This window comes from Parasteatoda tepidariorum, chromosome 5, assembly GCF_982258835.1.
Source record: "Parasteatoda tepidariorum strain Cologne lab strain chromosome 5, Ptep-v5.0, whole genome shotgun sequence".
NCBI lineage: Eukaryota > Metazoa > Arthropoda > Arachnida > Araneae > Theridiidae > Parasteatoda > Parasteatoda tepidariorum.
In genome coordinates, this window is record NC_141759.1 from 34,081,912 (window position 1) to 34,103,362 (window position 21,451).

Below are 21,451 nucleotides of genomic sequence, written 5' to 3' on the forward strand. Positions count from 1 at the left end.
TATAAGTAATAGTGGACAAGTTACGCTAAAATTAATTTTTTTTTAAATATTAAGACATTAATTTTGCTACCGTTTGAAAAGAAGATTTCTGACACTACGGAAATTCCGTAGCAGTTGGAGGGTATGAACGATCAATGCTGATCCCACTGCTACAATATTATCCCTTAGGCCATGAAATTATGGAACCTTAGTCTCCATGATTACCCCCCCTCACAACGGGTCGTTGATGGAATTCTTTGCTTTACTTTAAAATGGAGTAAAGAATTCTATTTTGTTAGAATAAATACCAAAGTTTCGAGTGCATCACTTTTGTAATGACCTTTTATCACAGTCAAAAAATCATCTCTTTTCAAATTCATGGGCCAACATTTTATGTTCTCTTCTCCTATTTAACCAACTTGAAGAATGTAGTTTTAAAATTTTAATTTTATTATGTAGTTTATTTGTATCAATCTTTATTTCTTCAGTATACGTACCAGAGTTCGTTCCTGTAGTGTGATCTGTTTTGGGTATATCTGAATAAACAGATATCTTAGGACTTGTAATTATCCATTCTGCGTGCAAATCATTTTCTAAGTGCCAGTGGGGACACGGTACTCCTTCGAAATCACAACGTGCAACGAATGCCTGGCACTTAAATTCCTTTTCATCGCTGTAATCTGAACAGTCGTCATTGAAGTCACATAGTAGATTACCCTCAATGCACTTGTTGTTTTGGCACATGAATTCTGAGTCTTGACACTTTTCTTTGTCGGGATCCACCGTGATGGATGGTTGGCAATTTTTAAAGGCGATACCGTCTAGACCGATGACACTGGCAAAAGTCGATGGACGACTGGCTTCAAAGCGCACTTTGTAATTTTTCAATGAACCCAATAGAGTCTTAGCATGTATCCAATTTTGCACGTACTTCTCTATTCAAAGAAACACCAATAGAAAGAGTTAATAAAATTATATATTTCTACATATTATAGTGGATAAAATATAGTTATATTTAGTATAACATGTGTATATAGGATCTTTTACGCAATACTTGAAAAGGCAATTACTTAATCACAATATAATTATTATTTTAAAGGTAACTTATAAATTTTTTTCTGGGTAAATTTTTATTAATGATAAAATTACGCATAAAATAATATTGTATTTTAGACGAAAATTTTTCAAGTTCTTTAATTTTGCAGGTGTAGGGTTTTTACGAGTATGACCTGGAAAAAAAATCGATAAGTTGTTGCAAAGTTTTAAAGACCACTAAAAGAAGGTTTAAACTCTTAATTGCGAGCTACAAAAATTTTCTAACTTCTTTTTTTACATCCATATATATTTCCCTTTGAATATTTTTTGTTATAACTTAAACAAAACTATAAATAATATAGCACATTACAAAACTAAAAAATATAGCAAATTAATATTTTTCTATATTTTTTCTATCACCCTAAAATTTTTTCTAGATTGTGGCAACTGTTGTGAACTAGTAATTATATAATGCTCACTTCCAAATAAGTTGACGTCTGAATTCCAAATTTCTTGCTCCGAGTCTTTTTCTTTACTCGTGAACACTTTAAGGTCGCAAGTAAAGATTCCACAGTATATCCAAAAATCTAAAGCACAGTGCGAGTGTGTTTGTGAAATTCTTGGTGATACGAGGGAGGTGGTGTCCCTACGCCTTCCAAATGCACCATCAGCTAAAAGATACCATCCTTCTGAAGAATTACTGGTGTGATCTACTTTAGGACGATTTTTCAAATTGACCTGAATTCAAAAGATATTTCATGAGAAGATTCAAAAGAAACTGTCTTTTAAAACTAAAACGTTTACCGAATGTAAATAAAATTACAAAAACATTATAAAAAAATACAAAAACAAAAGAATCCTGGATGAGAAAATTCGGATCTTATTTGTGCTATCACAGGTTACCCAGCGGTCAAAAGCGTATTTTTTTTTTACATTCTTCCATAGACAATGTCTCCATTCCATAGACAATGTCCATTCTTAGACAATATAGAAGAACGATATAGCTGATTGACTGTCATAAACGCAACATTTTAAAGTGTGGGTGGGAAAAACTGCGCCAATGGATGTTTTTCCTCTTGCTGTCCTATGGACTGGATTGACTTCTTTATTACTGTTATAAAGTATACCAAGCATGCTTGGCGTACCAAGCATGCTTGGAAACTAAACACTGGGGGTTTCGCTTTGGGTTGAACACCCAACCGGAACATCTGCTCTTGCACTTCAGAGCCCAAAAAGGGCAAGAAAACTGAGATGGGTACAGTAGGCCTTGGCCTTTTATGGGCTGTCGCACCACTGAGTTAAGTTTAGTTATAGAGTGTAACGAGTTTTGAAGCGTTTTTGAAGCAATGCCTTTTAGCAAATTACACCATTTTTATTACTGCTGCGAATGTTTAACAGTTATTCATGAATGAGAAATTAAGTTTTGGCTATCTGTAGCTAAAACCTTCTAAGCTAATTCTGAAAGGGCAGCAAAATGACAATATAAAGAAGAGCCATATTTTAATGAAAATAAAAAGCATTTGTGATCTAATTTTTTTAATATTTGAAAGCTATCGAAATTAACTGCCTATTAATTGACTAAAGTATTCCAAATTAATTGGTTTTATAACAAAATTGAATCAAGTTAAAACAAAATAAATTCTCAATGTCTGACTCTATAAAAAATAAGTTGCTTTACTTTGTTATACTCGTCCTTGGCTTGTATTGTTATCCATTGGTAAATACTGTTATCCGTATATTTTGTTTCTTTAATATCCTCACTTTTTTGTTGATGATGCACGATCCATCCACATAAATCATTCTCCTCAAAGTCGCAAAAATCTTTGACTGAAACAAAGGAAAATTTTTAAACAAAAAATAAATTTTCGAACTGGCATAAGAAAACTTAATTGTTTGAATTTGACAAACTTTTGAAATATTTCTATTTTTAAAATATTATTGCCTATTCGAAAGTCAACTAACTGTTTTGGCCCTTAAATAGAGTTTTGCTTTTGTTTGTCATTTCAATGTGACGTTATGGCTATAGATATAGGCTGTGGAAAGGAAATTATTAAACCGATTCAGGGTACACCCTCTTTTAGAAAAAAAATCCTTCTTCAAAAAAAAAAAAAAAAAAAAAAAAAGCTAACGAGAGTCTCCGTACGTGCCGCTTTAGTGCTAGATTATGTGATCAAACATACAAGGTTCGTAGCGCTGCGCTGTATTGGTTAAAGTTTTTATCATAAAACATTCAACTATTCAATTTTAGATTCAATAATAGCGTTTTTAGTAACTAATTGTCCATTGCCATAGTTCTTTCTATGCCCTTTAGGATCGGCAGATGGAGGAATTTGTGCTTCCCAAACTCACACGATCAGAGTTGGTATGCACTAAAGAGTACGTATAGGATGCAATCCGATAGTATTGTATTAACATCACGTCAGTGTAATCTTGAAGGCCCGTCATACAGTGGGCCCTGAAGAGAAACTCACGCGATCACGTAATTGAGATCACAGTCCCGAAGGAGAATTAGGAGGACCGTGAGTTAAGGAGCATTTAAAAAAAAGAATCCTGAAAGGTAGAACATTTCTAAATACAAATTTACACTAACTGAAAAAGAGATTGTGAATTTCAATGGTTTAGTTTCCATTATTTGTTAGTTTGCTTGTACTCTTACCAAACACACACAGATCTTAACCTGGTATTGGACCAATACCTCCTAGAAGAGAGAAAACGTCAGCACGTATTACCATTAATAAGAAATTTGATCCTTTTGTGGTCCAACCGTAATCACATCTTTCGTAATTCCTCCCACTGTGAAGCTTTATATCCCGAACTTAATGACAACTTTTTATCTTTCCTCAACTGCGCAGTTCGTTACGTCGGACTACTAAATTGATTCTCGGTAAGGCCTTCTTTCCTCTAGCAGGTGTTGATTGGACACTATCTCTCTTACGAACTTCCCTTTACTCTTTTGATTCTTGGGGTTATCACTAAAAGAGGCAGCTAAAATTTTTTTCTTATCATAAATAAAAATGAACCACGATTTCTTTTTACAGTGTATATTCGGAAATCTAATAAAAATAATAGCTTAAAACCAGTAGTTTTTTAAAAAAACAATTCAGTAATATTAAAATATTTTTCTATTGTACAGACACTACTATTGACGTTATTGCTAAACGTGAGAGCAAACCTATACTTGGGGTGAATAAACGAATGTGGGAGGCATTTTTTGAAATGCCCTGAATAACTTACCAGGGCTTTATCTCTTCGAACGTTGAGGTTTCTCCGTATCAGCAATCCAGTAACTTATAAGGACATCTCGCAGTCCAATCAATATATCCTTTTTTTCTCTTAATGGGAAAGACTTTTACGTTTTAAGAAGAGTTGGTAATGTTTTTAGAACAGATTTTGAGATGAGTTGGTAATGTGAGCTGAGTTCATGTTTCACGTGTTTATTTTTAAATTAATCCAAATTTATTTTAATTTGTATAAAATTAAATAAAAAGATAATGGTCTGTATTTTGAAGTTGTTAATACAACAATATCTACTAGATATTCATTCTCAGACAATTTAATTATGCTTTGAATCATTAATGAGGTACTTTGAAACATAATGAGAAGCAAAATTGTTGTTACTTTAATAAAGTAAAATTTAGCACCATATTAGGACTGACTCTTTAAAGTTTTTAATAGTGTAAATGAAGTACTATAAAGTGCCAAAATGATGGCTAAGTGCCAAAATACTGACTTACAAGTCATTATTTTGTCACTTAGATCTACATTGAGGTGCAAATTTTCTGTGACCTTAATAAACAATTAAATTGAACCATGCTTCCGTTCACGTTTAACAATAGTATAATGTGGCTCAATAAAGAGTTAAATTGAATAATGTATCCGTTCAAGGATAACCTCAATATCTTGTAATCAATTTTGAGAAATAAGATAAGATGGCATATTTTAGCACCATAATAGGATTGACGCTTCAAAGTTTTTAATAGTCTAAATGAAATATAAAGCTTACACGCCATTATTTTGGCACTTAGAACTACTATGCCATGCAAATTTGCTGTCACCTTGATAAAGAATTATATTGAACCCTGCTTCTGAGCACGTTTAACAATATTATTGTGCAGAAAAAGCTTAAGAAAAAAGATAAGATGGCTCAACCTGGCACCATATTAAGGCTGGTGCTTCAATGTCTAATATAGTATAAGTAAATTACAAAGTCATTATTATGGTGCATTGAGCCATAATACGATGCAAATTTACTCTCACTATTAATAAAGCATTGAACTGAATCATGTTTCAGCTCAGTTTTAACCATAATATCACGAAATTAAATTAAAAAAATAAGATAATGTACCAGAAAGCTCCATACTAAAATTGTCGTTTCATAGTGTGTAAGGCTGTATGTAAAATACTAATATGAATTAAAATTTACGAATAGAGCGAACTTTTGTCATGTTCATGAACTCTTGTAATTCTAACAGATATTTGAAATTAGAAAAATGCCAAATATCTGTTCGACTGTGTAGTTAACTGAAACATGATTCATAAGTAATATGAAGTACATGTTGAAAATCAATACATAATAACACATTTTAAAGTAAAACTATTTCAATAAAAACATTTCAAATACAAAGCCCACATACCGCAGTCGATTTCATCACTTTTATCACTACAATCATCTCTGAAGTCACATTTTTTTTCTCCAGATATGCAAACTTCGTCTTTTTTGCATAAAAATTGTCCAGGTTTGCATTTCGCTGGTAACTGCGTCGTAATTTCAAGTGTCTTTGTCACTTCCTTTGGCGGTAAAGTCGTGTATTTCTGATGCCTGTCAGATGCGTAAATAAAACAGACAAATGGTTAAAAATTTATTGATTGCCTTAAGTAAAATTGTGTTTCGATGAAAACTTACCAGTATCAATCTAGAGTATATAGCGACAAAACAGTAAATAGCGTCAAAAATAGCGGTTAACAAACATAGCATCAATAAATGAAACTGCCAAACTTTGCGTTTATAGTGAAAAATTGTCATGTGGTGATAAAATAGCGTTTTGCTTTAATTTTGAAATTTTTTTTTAATTTCTCCAAATCGTATAACAACCGAATCATTAGCAACAAATACAGAAGAATTATATTAAGTATAAATATTTGTATACATGATTGAATTATTTTTACGTTGTGGGGAAAGAGAATTTTTAATTTAAAAAAAAATAAACTTATTTGAAATGTATGGCCTACTCATTTATTACTCATCATCGTGAAATTTTTATTATATTATTTCCTTTGCAATTAAAAATGTCATCCTACTGGTTTAGTGAAGCAGTAAAGTTATCTCATATCCACTTTAATATCGGGGTATAGAATATACATGATGCCTATTTATTGAAAGCGATAGCATTTTAAATTAGTATAACATCCCGGTTAAGAACTCTTAATATATCATTATACCTTACTCCACCCCCAAAAAGAGTTAGAAGTGAAATAACTTTGCTGCTAGTTTTTTTTTCAGGGGAATTAATAACTCTGCAAAGATATATAATAGTATGCACTAAATATTGAATGGTATAGTATCGGTTAAGGGTTATCTAAAATTTTGTAAAAGTATTTTATTTTAAAACAATCAATTGGTTAAAAGTAATTAAAAAAAACTTATCACGGAGATAAATTTTAATAGTCCTGTAAACTTGGAATTATTTTCCTTCAATACATCGTAAGAAGAAAAGGGAAAAAATGTCGGAAACAATACCAGATTTGCAAAAGGGGGATAAGCTATACTTTGTGATACATTAACTAAGAATAATAAAAAAAAGTGGATAAAGCTGAATAAAGAAAGTACAAAAATGAATATAGTATGTCCATTTCTGTGCTTTATTTGCCTTAAGAATGTTTATTTCTGTACTTCGTGCTTTTTTCCCTTTGTTTTTTTTTCTTCACTTTAATATCGAATTCGTTTATTAACAGTCATTTCAGTTTATTTCCATTTTACCGCATTTTCTTCATTCCGCTATGAGATGGGATGAAGTGTTCCACTATCTTAAAATAATTTTTAAATCATACACTAAGAGTAATAAAAGCGTAATTAGTGTAAATTTTTAACTACTCGTTCACTAATTTGAAAATAAATTATTCCGTGTTTTTCAAGTACAACTGAATAAAGTTTTGAATAAACGCAAACCAACCAATGTTCTACAGCTCTTGTTATTTTATTATTATTATTATTTTATACGAATAGCGTTTAAAAACGATGAACTAATAACATTCGACTGATTTAATATTATCCAGAAGTTGAGAGACATAACAAAGAAAAAAGGTAATACATTACGATCAACCTGTGGGGACAAAAAGCAACCCTATAAGAAGCTCCGAATTGCGAAATTGCGATACATTAGATGAAAGAGTGACAGCTGAGGTTACTGTTGCTAATAATTTCTCTCGTGTGACAAACACATGAGTAAATAATATGACTAATATTAAGATTCTAAATTAAATGAGATTTTAACAAATAACTTACTTGCAACCAGCAGTAAAAGAAATATCATCCACTGCTATTAGATCAGTAGCTGAAATTCCCGCCTTTCCTTCTATAATAACTTGGAATGGTTTAGGTTCATTCAAAATCACAGAGCTTCTTAACCAAAAGTTTCCAGTCTGCTCACTTTGATACCAAATTTTAGTAAATTCACCATCGTTCTCGTATCTGGTATATAGGGTGAGTTGATTGACATTTTCACCATACATGAAGTAAAAGAACCTCATTTCGCATTCTCCTTCCCCAATAATTGTAAAAACATCAGATAATAACCAAGCTTTTTGGTTCAGGCTGCCTTTGTAACCTCTAGACATAAAAACGTAGTGACCACTTGAATTTGAAAAGGTATGATCAAAAGGTGGTCCAACTCGAGACGAAGCATGGCCTGGGACAGAGCCTGATTTCATCTGCCATGTGAGTGGAACAGATTTACTGGGAGACGCGGGCTTAAATAGATCAAATCCATTTTCAAAATCGGTTGAGATATAATTCTGGCTCGCACAATCATCTTCATCGGTCTTGTCCCCACAGTCATCAACCAAATCACAAAATTGTCCATAATCGATACATGCTTTCGTTTTTTTACAAAGAAATCCAAGGCATTTATGGCTGTTAGCTTTAGGTAGATTACATTCCATAAATTCAATATCATCAATTGCAACGAAGTCCCACCGACTCATGTCCCCTTTTTTATAGATATTAATTGAAAAATTGCCATCACGCCTACCTATACCAAATATTTCTTTTCTCCAAGTTTTTGACTGCTTGAATAAAATCATATCTGAAATCTCATTTTCTGTTTGAAGGTATATTTTTGGTTTCATTGATTTCAATTGTGCAGAATACCACAAAGAAAACTTACATGTCCATGCGGATGCACTAAATTGAGGGCTGCGGTACTCATCAATTGGAGAATCTTTTTCTTCCAAAGTCGAATGAATTATTAAATAGGAACCCTTGCTACTATTTGTGCTTTTATCTGTTTCTGGAGCTCCTTCCAAAATAGTTTTGGCATTCTCAGCAACTATTACATTTATTTCTATACCATCTTTATCTTTAGTCACAGCTTCCCAACCACAAGTAGATCCTAATTCAAAGTCACAGAAAACTGGGCAATGCTTTTCATCAATACCATAAGGACAGTCTGGCTTGAAATCACACACAAGATTCATTGCGATACATGAATTATCTTCGCATGAGAATTCTCCTCTTTCATCACAAACACCCTTTGGTAGTACAGTAGGTATTGGAGTCGTAAAAACTGTGTACATAGGAACACAGTTATGTGTAAATGATACATCATCTATAGCAATTTCACCTTGACGACCGTATGTGGGAGATCCTTCGATAGCTATTTGAAAATTGTGCATACTTTCTAAGACTATGCCAAACATTCCCCATACATCTCCATCTGTCCCGTTTAATGTTATTAATGGTTTTAAGTGAATATCATCAGCGTACTGTAAGGAAATAATGATCCTACTAGAAGCAGTTGAGTAAAAATGATGCCAAAATCTCAATGCACAACTTCCAGATGTATGTGCTAGGAAAGCGGTACTAAAAATGCGAGCATTTGTAGAACTGTAAATGCTTCCTTTTGAACTCAAAAGAAAGTGCCCAGTTGCATCATTCTTTGTATGATCTCTGTCAGGTCCTGTGCCTTCAGTAACCTGTTCACCTGATGTTAATTTCCATCGTGATTTTAATGAAGTATCATGATACCAACTGCACATGCCATTTTCAAAATCACACCTTTCTAAATACTTAGAGCAGTTGGTTTCATCGGAACCATCAAGACAATTTAAACTGAAATCGCATACTTGAAAGTTAGATATGCATTCTCCACTAAGACAAAGGAATTCATTCTCGAAGCATTTTCTTTTTTCAAGTGGCGCACATTTGGACATATAAATTTCATCGATTGCAACATCCTCCTCCTTTAAAACATGAGAAGTTATAAAATCTAAGCGCCAACCTGGATCTCTCCAACCAATGCTCACCGTAGTATTTTTCCACATATTCCTCTGGTTCATGGTTTCACGCCACAATGTCACATCATGTTTTTCAGATGTTTGCAACTGCAACTTGAGAGAAGAGCTGTTTTTAGACATCCCTGACATAAAATAATAGAAACTGATAATACACGAGGAAGATGCATGCTGAAATTTAGTGGACCTAAGTACAGCTTCACTTGTAACAACTCCAGTGTATTCATTGCTCACATACATATAGTAGCCATTACCGGACACGTCAGATGTTAATCCGTTTATTCCATTTGAACCTTTCATTCTTTTCCATCTTCCACTTTTAAAATCCGACCAGCCACAAGTGGGGTTCAAATCATCATCAAAATCACACGTTCCACAGTTTATCTCATCTGAAAAATCAGTGCAATCAGTAACAAAGTCACACACTTGGGTTAAACTAATGCAAGTTTTGTCAGCAGGACATAAAAATTTATCTTCATCACACTCTTCGACAGGCTTTTGAGTAGATATTACCAAAATATTAGGTAAGGACTCATTCGAAATTTTGCAGCCTGGTGTGAAAGAAATATCGTCAACCGCCCAGCCTCCTTTTTTAGATGTTGGACCTAACCGGCTTTCAATAATTATTTCGAAAGGGCTTGTGATATTTCTCAGAGGGACTATAATTTTCTCAAAGTGTTGACCAGGAGGTTCTCGAGTAAGGAAAAGTGTTCTCCAGGCACTCTTTTCATCATGTTTTAAATGAATTGAAAAAGTTCCAATGTCTCGTATTATGTCGTATTTCGTCGAATTATAACTAGTTCCGTAACTGTAGAATAATCTTAAATCGCAATCGTCAAAACTCTCGATGACTGGTGAAGAAAGTCTAGCTACTGATCCCGTTTTGAGAAAGCCACTCCGGAAATACAGCATGTGTCCGCTTGCTGAGTTCGTTGTGTGGTCTCTTGGTACCAGGACGCTGTTCCAAAATGACACTAAATTCGGTTGTAAAATTTCAAATTTATGATCTGATTGAGGGCCCGTTTTCCATTCGCAGTAACTATCTCTTTCAAAATCGCATCTTCCAGGGTATTCATCGCAGTTAGCTGTAAGTTTGTTTTCATCAGAATAATCTCCACAATCATCGACAAAATCACAGACCAATGCTCGTGCAATGCAGTTTCCATTACCACACTGAAATTTGTCCTTAGAGCATTCCTTTATCTGCTTGGGCGGTCTCAGTATATGACAATTTTCAAAACTTATATCATCTAATGCCATAACTCCTAAAGTACTCTCCTGCTTTCCCTTGAAACCAATTTTAAATCTGTTTTGCAATCTTCCTACTACTACTTCAGCTTGTTTCCAAGAGCGTTCGTTTTCTCCCTCTAGTTTAAATATTTCAGTTCGTGAACTGTGATGAACGGATTCGTAATAAATTGTCAGAGATTCAGAACTAAATGTGCAACGCAAATAATACCAAAAGAACATTTTGCAGGATGCAGCTGATTGAATGAGTTCAGGACTGTTAAAGTGAACCTGTATCGAATGCCACCAGTTGTTTAAACGCGCGATGGATAAGTAATAACCGTCTCCCGATGTTTTTTTGGTATGATCAATATAAGGTTCAACAGATTCATTTGACAATGTCTGATTCCAAGAAGCTAAATGCGTAGTTGTTGTCCAGTTGCATGGATTTGGAGCAATGGTTTCAAAGTCACACTGATGTCCGCACCAATTTTCATCTGTGCCATCAGCACAATCCTTGTAAAAGTCACACCTTAAATCATCTGGAATATGCGTGCTGCCATCATCACAAGTGAAATCAGGTTTTCTAGCTACAATTGGAATACATTCGCCGTCATAAATATCTATATCATCTAAGGCTATAAAGTTGTTGGCTAGAAATAACACCCTGTAATTGAAGTAAAAGGAATTAGATTTCTACTCTATAGTTTTTAACCCCTTAACAGTGACATATATTTCAGAAAAATAGACCAAAAATGGAAAATTTTTTGACTGTTTAATTTTGTTCTTTATATTATTATAAAATGGTTTTCTATTACAAAAATAAAATTTTAAATGCAATACATACTGTATTTATAATTTTTACAAAAACATAAAAGAGTAATTGATTACATACACATCTTATTCAATTAGAGCAAATTGAACAAAATTTTGAAGCTAAATATAACAGAGATAACAACTTGCTCCGGACAGCAAATATATATTTTAAAGAGGTAGTTTGTCAATTGTGATTCTTGATTTAATAAATTCAATTTAGTGGATTTTTATCCACCACTATTTCTAAATAATTTGTAGGCTTATATAATTCACCACTTTACAAATATTTTAATCAAGCCATACCTTTTAAATAGCAAGCAAAAATAGTCAAATATTTGCAAAATTTACTTTGTTGCTCCTTACCGTTTTTTTAATTATTTTGTCTTGTCCGGAGCAGTTGGCATCTTTGATATAATATAACTAGTATAATATAACACAACTAATATAATATAATATAAAAACACAACAATATGACATTCAATAAATAAATTTTACAAATCTTTTACAGTATGGTATATCCCAAAACACGGTACTGCACACAAGCCTATATCGCACTCTTGGCATCTCCCACATTTTCCCTCCCTTGACTGCAGTCGTAATCGGTGAAAAACTAGGACCACTAATGCCATCTATTAGGAAAATAGTGAATTAAGTATCCTATAGTAGAAACGAACACAGCTCGAACTTTACGAAACAGAAACGTTAATTTTTCTCCTGCCTGAAGGGCATCACCAATACCACACGTAGTAGTTGCCCGAACTGGATGATCTGGATTCGGATGACACTGGAAAGGGGTTAAAATGTCTTAACTGTTTTAGAACATTTTTTGAAAATATAATTGAATAATGTTAATTTCTTTTTCATGAATTCTATTATTTAGAACACGATAATACTCTGCCCCCCCTGCTCGCTCCGCACAACAAATCCCCTTATTTATCTTTGAATTTTTCCCTTTAAAATCAATATTTCTTTAAAAAAATGATCACATTTTTTATAAAATATATAATTAATATAATTTTATTAAAGAACATTTTGTTAATCGTAACAGAATAAGCGATTGTTTGGATTTGAAAAATAATCAACCATACTTGAAAAAAATAATTAAACTTAGGAAAAGACAGTAGGGTGTCCCATTGAGTGGCCCACGTGGTATTTTTCTCACAAGTTTGACGTTTAATGATTCTCGAGTTAATTATTAATATTTTAATAATACTTTTTAATATTTAATATAATAATTATAATTTTTATTATTTAAGAATCTCAAGCTAATGAAATTTTTTATTCCATTGCATTCCCTGTACATTTTTTTACACATTTTGTCAAGTTTCTAAGTATAGTGGCTGTAGCGGTGCTTGCAATTTTTTTCATATAGAGAGAATTATCAGAATAATTATCATTGTAATAGTAATGTAAATCATAAATATGTATATCATTTAATGCCATAAAGTTGCTTACTCCGTAACAAAAAAAAAATTAATTTTTTTGTTTCACATTTTTTTTTTTTGATTTCGTTGATAGTTTAGAATGTACTTAGAAAACATAAAATTAAAACAAAATTTTTCAATTTTTCCTCTATGATTATTATTTTAAAAATTTTGGAAACATTCTAATCTACAATCATAAAATCATCGTGTGTAAAATTTTAAATATCGGAATGGGTATCTTATGTCGCCAAAATGGTCCGAAAGTTGTGAAACTTGCCTGAAAATGCTTTAAATTCCAAAAATTACTAACTGCGGATTTACGTCGAACACTGGCTTGGTAAGGTACGATTCCCAATAGATCTCCGAAGTCAAGCATCACTGGCAGCAATCAGTGAGTGAACAGGTGACTACTTTAACCAGCTTGCGAAGGAACTGAGATAGTGTTGTATCGGTTTTCGTTAAACTGGTCTACCATAAAGTGCTCGACTTCGTGCGCAAGTCATGAGACTACCAAAGCGGGGGAGACATTCTCCGCATGCAGAGAATCAAAATTGTGATAGCATGTCTTCAGATTACTCTTAAAGATAAGACCGTCACCTATAGGCTAATGTGCATCTGTAGTGTTGACGTAAATAAAACAACTACTATTGTATTTAGTAATACTTACGCGTCAGTAAGTTGAGCTTCAAATATGATTTGATATTTCCCCATAGTTATATTCTTTTTCAGTTGTACTTGATATTCATTCCATCTTCCTAAGTCTTCTCGTGTGAAATGCTGCAACTCCACTATCTCATCCTCTTTGTCTGAATACAGTAAAACGACGAAAGCTACATTGAAATTTGTACCATTTCTGTACAGATAGTAGTCCAGGCATCTCATCTCTTTTGGCGAAAAATATGGAGAAATCAGTCTAGCCGGTTGAGGATTTGATTGCCTGGATTTCATTACATGGACAAACGCGTATGTTCCGAACAGGGTCCCAAGAGTTGTGTCGTTTTCTGGCGCCGAGTCCGAGGTTTCACCTGATCCTCTTATCCACTGTAAATCTGAGTTCGGACCATTTGTCCACAAACACATGTCTTCTTCAAAATCGCATGAGCCTAAAGGTGGACATTTATCTTTGACTGATATATCGTCAATTGCAATTGTACCGTTTGAGAAAGCAAAACCAGATGTAACCTGCAATGAAAATAGATTTAATATAACTTCTACTTTATAATTAAAAATTTGAAAGGTAAATTGTCTCGGCGAGTATTTTTTATGTTCCGATTGGTCAAAATGCCTATTTAGGAAAATTTACATTACGATAAAAACAGATGTGTGGTAAATCCTTCTAAAAACATTCTATTGAAGCAGCTTTACATAAGTCTGAAGTATGCTTTAAAATGGTTCCATTTAAGGCTCTTACGAAGCCTTGTGGTTTAAACCTAAGCGTTACCAAGCAACTTTGGTAAATCCTAAATTTTACCTGTAAACCCTAGGATTTACCAGAATTCTGGCACTTTGCAGTCACATTTATCTATTTTTAAAAGCAAAATAAAGTTTGAAAAACGCATTCTATTAAAAAGAATATATATTGATTTAACTTGAATTTAAACTATATAAAACATCTGGGATCTTGCGGTGCTTTTCCCATTCACCTTTAGCTTGATCTTTGTGGTGTTTCGATGAGGTTGTGGAATGCAAATAAAGTAAAGGAGTATTCATGTGGATCATTGAGGTTCTGACTGTGTATTTATATGCAGTAGGGTGATACGACTATATTGAAAAAGTATTAACTTTATCTAAGCTGATATGATGAAAATAAGGTTATGTATATGCTATTGATGTCAGGAATATGATGCATCACTGCAATAGTATGCTGCTATTGGTCTGAATATAGCTTGATATGTTTGTAAAAATGGTTGAGTTTTTAAAAATGGACTGGTAATTCATCTTTTTTTTTCCTAAAATTTATGTTGGAAAAACAAAACATATGAGCGTAGTATATTCCTTGCAAATAGAATAGGAGTATCAAGGTTAAGCAAATTTCACTTTCCGTTTACTATGATATCCTCAATATTGTTTCCCCCCAGTTTGTATATTCTCACTTCTTACTGAAATGTATTACTTTGGGGAAAAAGTAAATATTTTCATGACCATGGTAACGAAAAGTGGGGTGGAGAATGGAGAAATTATGTAGCATTGAGACGATTCTGCTAATTACAATAAATATATTATAAACGTATTTTAGTAAAAAAATATATTTTGATTTTCTGTTATGTGATTGCAGTTCATTTAAAAAAAAACAGTTGTCAACACTAAATAATATCAACTTTACTTAAACTTGAAAATTGGATATAACCTAAAATGTGCGTTAATAAAATTGGACGTAGCACAAAATGTATTTCTTTAATGTTGAGCAATGATCCCAAATTCTTAACTCCAACAAGGGAAAAAAGCGTGTAAAAAATTTATGTAGGGATACGTTAAGTTTTTTCTAACCCTACGAATAATTGGTTAACTAGTATAATCGTTATGCTATGAATAATTATAATTCCATGCGATTATTCAAAATTCACTAATTTCTCGTTCAATGATAGTCTCTGGTAATTCTGAGAATAGTCGACAATAATAAATCTAATAATAAAGGACATTTTGAGTCATACCTATTTTTTCAAATACACATTTCAAAGGGTACATTTTTATTTTAATGAGCATTTAGAGCTATATCCACTTTTTTAAATGCTCATTTCAAGGTATGTCTATGTACTTCAATAGGCATTTTGGGCGATATCCATTTCTTTTCACAAGGGGTATCTTTTTATTTTAATGAGCATTTTGAGTATTATCAATTTCAAATGTACATTTCAAGTCATGGTGGCTCGGGATAGAGCGATTGCCCTCCAATGAGGTGACCGGGTTCAAATCCCAGCGATGGCCGGTTGAAACGAATTCCGCATCCGGCTTGCACCGACCACAGTGCTGACGTAAAATATCCCCAGTGGTAGACGGATCATTGGTTAGAGTCCCCTTGTCGTCAGGATAACCATGGGAGGATTTTCGTGGTCTTCTTCTCCATCTAACGCAAATGTCGCTAAGTTTCCCCTAAAAGTCTTCCACGAAGGCAAATTTCTCCCATTACTTGACCGAGAAGTTCCCTTGTCTTCTGGATTGGGTTCAAAAGTACAAGGCAGTGAAGTTGAACATTAGTAGTCGTAAACCTTAAAAATTAGGTCAACTGTTCAACGACGGTTATAAAATGCACATTTCAAGGTATGTCTTTTTACTATAATGAGCATTTTGAGCTATATCCAATATTTTAAAAAGAGCTTTCCAAATTATGTTACTCATTTTTTAAAAATATAATGCTGAATCTGTGTCATGTGTTAAGTTTAATGCTGAATCTGTGTCATGTGTTCAACCAATTTTTTTACATAATTTAATTTTTTATTGTTATTTTAAATTTTTTAAAAGCCTCACGAGATGCCTTAAAGAAAGTGGTGTTTCACTTAACTTTATAACCAAGAATAAAATATTAAAAACTAAATTTTGTTACCACAGAGCAAAACTTTCCCAGAACGTCGAGGAATATGGAGGTAGAAAATGAGAAGATACATTTTTTATTTTACAGTTGAATAAGTTGCTGTTAATGTTTAAATTGCCCATGAATATTAATGCGATAAATTTTTCAAGAAAGTAATTGTGAAAGAATTTATTTTAATTATGCATTAAAATATTACGTAGTTTTCCAGCTTAAGTAACTGAAGAATTAATGCAGACACTTACTTTAAAAGCAAAATAAAAATCCATCCCGATGTCTTTCACAAGCACTTCAGAACCATGCCAAAAATCAGTGTTATCTCCATCTTCTTTCCATTTTGATATTTCGAAGTTTCCATACTTCAGCAGAATCTCAAGATTACCGACATCAATTCCATAAAGATAGTACCAAAATCGCATGCACGTTTTGGTAGGTCCAAATGTACCTGTAAACAACTTAGCAGTTTTTCCCATAGGAATTCGTTTTCTCGTGTCAACGTAAAAGTAGTTTCCGACAGCAGTTCCTAAAGTGTGATCAATACCAGGTCCAATGGATTGAGTGCCGTTACCTCTGTGCCATTGAAAATCGCTCAATGGATCATGAGAAAACCCACAATAATCTTGTTCAACGTCACAAATGTCTCGTGGAGGGCATGATTTCTCATTCAATTTGAACTCATCTAGAGAGATATCCCCATATTGGTTTCCATCTCCTTCGAATATTAATTTGAATGCATACTTTCTTGCGATATGAACTTGCTCATATTTCCAATGAGGTCCTTGAGAGTTAGATCTAGACCATACCATTTCGGACGTATATTCATCGTGGAAATTCTGAATCTTTAAATACAGAGTACCTGGATTATTTCCATACATATGGTACCAAAACTTAAAACAAATACCATCATCGCTGGCTTCAATCCCATCCAAAGAAATCAAGCGTGCTCTGCCAGAAAAATATGTCTTAGAGGCATCATTCAAACTTAAGTAGTGACCAATTGTTGAGAGAGTAGTTTTATCAGTTCTTGGTCTGATTAACTTTCTGTTAGAGTGACCTGTTTTTATCTCCCATTTCTCAGAACGTTCGGGATCATTTTGCCAAAGGCATAAATTCTGCTCAAAAGTACAGTCAAATTTTGATGGAGGATATAGAGGTGTTGTTTGTTGAACCACACTTGGCGTGGTAATTTCTTCTCCACACGCAAATTTATCTAGCGAAATGTCATCAATAGCTATTCCACGATGAGTTCGATCATCTTGTTTACTCTCTGCGACAGCCATTAGTCCCATTTGAAACAAACCTTTAGAATTAGTATTTGGTACATCAATTTCGGTTTTAGTCCATGCACCGGTGTTTGCATATTCATTACGAATTCTAGCTATTTCATTCCAGCCGGTGCCAATAACCAATCGCTGAACAATTAAAGATGAATTTACAACACCGTACATATTATACCAGAAGGATACACAATAACTTGGATATAACTCTAATTCTTCACTCAAAAGCAATGCTTGGGATTTGGCATTTAGACCTGTAAGTAAAGCATACATGTAATGCCCTTGACTATTTTGTAAACTGTGATCGAATTTTGGCCCCTCACCTATATTGTTATCTAACCCACTACGCCTAATCCAATCAAGTTCACTAAATGAATCAGAGTTAATCCAACCACAAGTGTCAATTTCGAATGAACACGATGCTGGCTCGGTGCATTTTCCGTGAACAACTTGAACATCGTCTAAAGTAATGTAGCCGTTTGGTCCAGAATAACTTTGTGCTTCGATGGTTATGTAAAAACTTGGCAGAGAAAGCATCGTGACTCTACCCAATTTCCATCCACCATAATGATATGCATCTCTTTTCCATAAACTTTTAACATTTTCGGCTCTGTTTTCTTGAGTTGTTCTCTGATAAACTGAGAGAGAGCCAATGTCATTCCCAAATATATTGTACCAGAACTTTAAGCACATATCACCGTAGTTTTTATACAAAGGACTTTGAAGTCTAGCTCGATCCCCCATACGCCTAAATGGAAATAAAATAAAATGACCTAATTCAGAATTTGTTGTATGATCTACGCTTGGTTTTTCTATACTCCAATTACCACTTCCTTGTGTGAGATTCCATCCACCTAATCCATCAAAACTATCTTCCCAACCACAAGAATCACCTTCAAAGTCACACATAAATGTTTGTAGACAAGGACCGTCAACCATTTTTAAGTCATCAATGGCAATATTTTTTTCCTTCCCAGTACTTACCATGGCAACTAAGTTTATTATGAAATCGGTAGAAAATACAGTATTGATTTCTGCAAAGAGCCATTGATTACCTTGAGTACCCTTTCTAGTCCAAAGAACCTGGTCTGAATAATCGTTCTGTATTTCAACAGAAAAAGATCCAACGTGTGATCCAAACATGTGGTACCAAAATGAGAAGCAACTCCCATGTGGTAAATTCATCGGCAATTTTGGACTTCGAAGCTTAGCTGTGTTTCCTTTTGCATTAGATGTAGCATCAACATACAGGTAATATCCATTTCCCGTAGTATGATCAGTTGTTGGACCTGTAAAGTTTTGTATTGTTGATCCTTTACCACGTTTCCATTTTAAATCAGCATTCTTGTCCTGAGTCCAGAAGCATAGCCCCTCGTGAAAATCAGTGTTATCAAAATCGCAGTCAACTAGAAGTTCGTCAGGATTACAATTTAAAAACTTTATCTCATCAATTGCAATATTTGTTACATGGGTAAAGTGAGACCAGTTAGGAGAAGTACTAAATCTAACTGTTCCTCCCTTTGAGGTAGATTCAGGAATTTTAACCTCAACCAGTTTCCATTCCATTTTAGTCTTCGATGGCAGTGACCAAAGTTTTTTGAAATTTCTTATGTTTGGAGGCTTGTACTCGATGAGGAAATCTCCTCCAAGATTAATACCAGCATAGAGCCATAATGCCATTACACAATGCGTTGAAGATGGAGGAAGTAAAGGGCTTACAAGGTTTGCACGTCTATTGAAAATTCCAGAAGAACGTTTAATGTAAGCATACCAACCATCAGAGGAGCCTTTATGATCTGTTGGTGGCCCGTATCCATCCAGTAGTGATGCCTTTTTTCGACTCCATTCAAAAGCTCCAGGATCTTGATTTCTCCAACCACAGAAATCATTTTCAAAGGTACAAGGTCCACACCCATCTTCATCAGAGCCATCGTAGCAATCGAAGGTGAAATCACACGCTTTGTCTTTGGATACACATAAAGGCTGACCAGCAGTGCATTTGAATTGCTCCTCCGTGCAGACTGATTTGGTTGGAAGAGGAGTTGGAATTGGTGTCGGTAATTCATTCGTGTACCTTTTGCAGCCATCTGAAAGTGTTATGTCATCAATTGCTACGGAGTCGTCTTTGTTGTTTCCTGGGTTCCCTTCAATAATAAAATGAAAGGCTTCTTTGTCTTCTACTACCACTATCGCTCTGTTCCACATTTGTCCTAAAGAACCGAATTCTCTAAACTTTTCTTTCCAATTCCAGCCATTTTCTTCCACTTCATAATGTACTTTGATGAAAGATGTGTCAGAACCATGCATATAGTAATAGAAACGCAGTGAACAGTTTTGTAAATGTGATATGTAGTTGGGACTTTCATAGAAAGATGAGTTATACTTTATTTCAAATTCAGAACGTCTCAATACTAAATGTTTGCCAATTCCATTCAAGCTCTTTGTGTGATCAACAAGTGGTCCAGAGTTTCTAACTCCCCTCGATGATACTGAGAACTCTTCTCTCCACTTGTTCCTGAAAATATACTTGTATATTTAATTGAACTTTTTTTAAAAACAAAATGCCAATTTACGTACAGGATGTTCTTAAGATAATAGTGCATAAGTTAATTGGGGATCGAACGCAATTGGACAAGTGCCTAACTCAATACAACCTAAGATAAAACTCTTTTTCACAGCGTTAGAGCTCTATTGAGTAGCCAGGCAAAATTTGACGAAGCCCGCGCTCTATACCAAGAGTACTAGCTGAATAAATGTTGTTGCGTAAACTATTCTAATGTTTCTCCTGTACCCGGTCAAGCGTCAGAAGATACTCTTTCATATCTGTTGCAATTGCTGAATGGTTCTTGTATATGGGTAACGCCTTATTGGAAATAGTCCAAATATATTATAAAGGCTTTCTTTAACCCTGCGAATGTAATACTTGCTGTTGTTTTATTCGACTTGTCTCGTTTAGAAATATAATGTATATATATTTAACTATTACCATCCATACTTTGCATTATATCTGCCAAAATATGTATATAGAAACTGAACAAGCTTTGAATAATAAGCATTATGCTTGAGAGAAAATATAAACTGTTCTTATATAAAGGGAAAAATAAAACATAGCAATTTTATTTTTTAGTATACATAGTTTTGGCTTAAAAGTAAATAAGAATAACTTAAAAGAAATTTTGCTAAATTGCAGAAAAGATCGCCTTAATTATCCAAGAGTAATCAGTCAAAAAATAATTCAGTTTCATTTACTACTTTGAATTTATTAACCTGAGGCAATGATACTGATATGCAGATTAAAATATAATTTACTGGAATTGGGAATATTAAGAAGGAAAGAATAGTATTTCCGAAAATTCTTACTTTTAACATTTTTGCTTGAATTTTTAATTTTCAGTAGTTTAATCCGTTGGAGAACTTAAGCTTAATTCTTTGCATAAAAATGTCTATTTTTCTTCATCGTATGTACGCTCCTTTGTGTAATCAAATCCCAATCAGTCCAATAAAATGATGCAAGAGAAAAAAAGAGGGTAAAAATTAGTTTCCACAGAATTGTTTACAAAACTTTGAAACTATAGAGCAGTTCTTTATAGGATCACCGTTCATTTTAGCCTGGTCTCACAGAAGGCAGCCAGCCGAATTCTCGATGAAATGTTTTTGTA

General features: G+C 33.7%; 1 protein-coding gene across 1 annotated transcript in view; it reads right to left on the reverse strand.

Annotated features, from left to right (window-relative positions):
• The window catches only part of LOC107438594 (MAM and LDL-receptor class A domain-containing protein 1), a 166,217-nt gene that overhangs the window by 45,390 nt on the left and 99,376 nt on the right, over positions 1-21,451 (reverse strand). The window contains exons 44-50 of the mRNA XM_087163643.1: positions 16,761-20,307; positions 13,657-14,171; positions 7,517-11,416; positions 5,649-5,833; positions 2,693-2,841; positions 1,494-1,752; positions 477-914 (exon numbers count right to left, since the gene is read on the reverse strand). Of these exons, the coding sequence (XP_087019769.1) occupies positions 477-914; positions 1,494-1,752; positions 2,693-2,841; positions 5,649-5,833; positions 7,517-11,416; positions 13,657-14,171; positions 16,761-20,307 (8,993 nt within the window). The remainder of the gene's footprint in view (positions 1-476; positions 915-1,493; positions 1,753-2,692; positions 2,842-5,648; positions 5,834-7,516; positions 11,417-13,656; positions 14,172-16,760; positions 20,308-21,451) is intronic.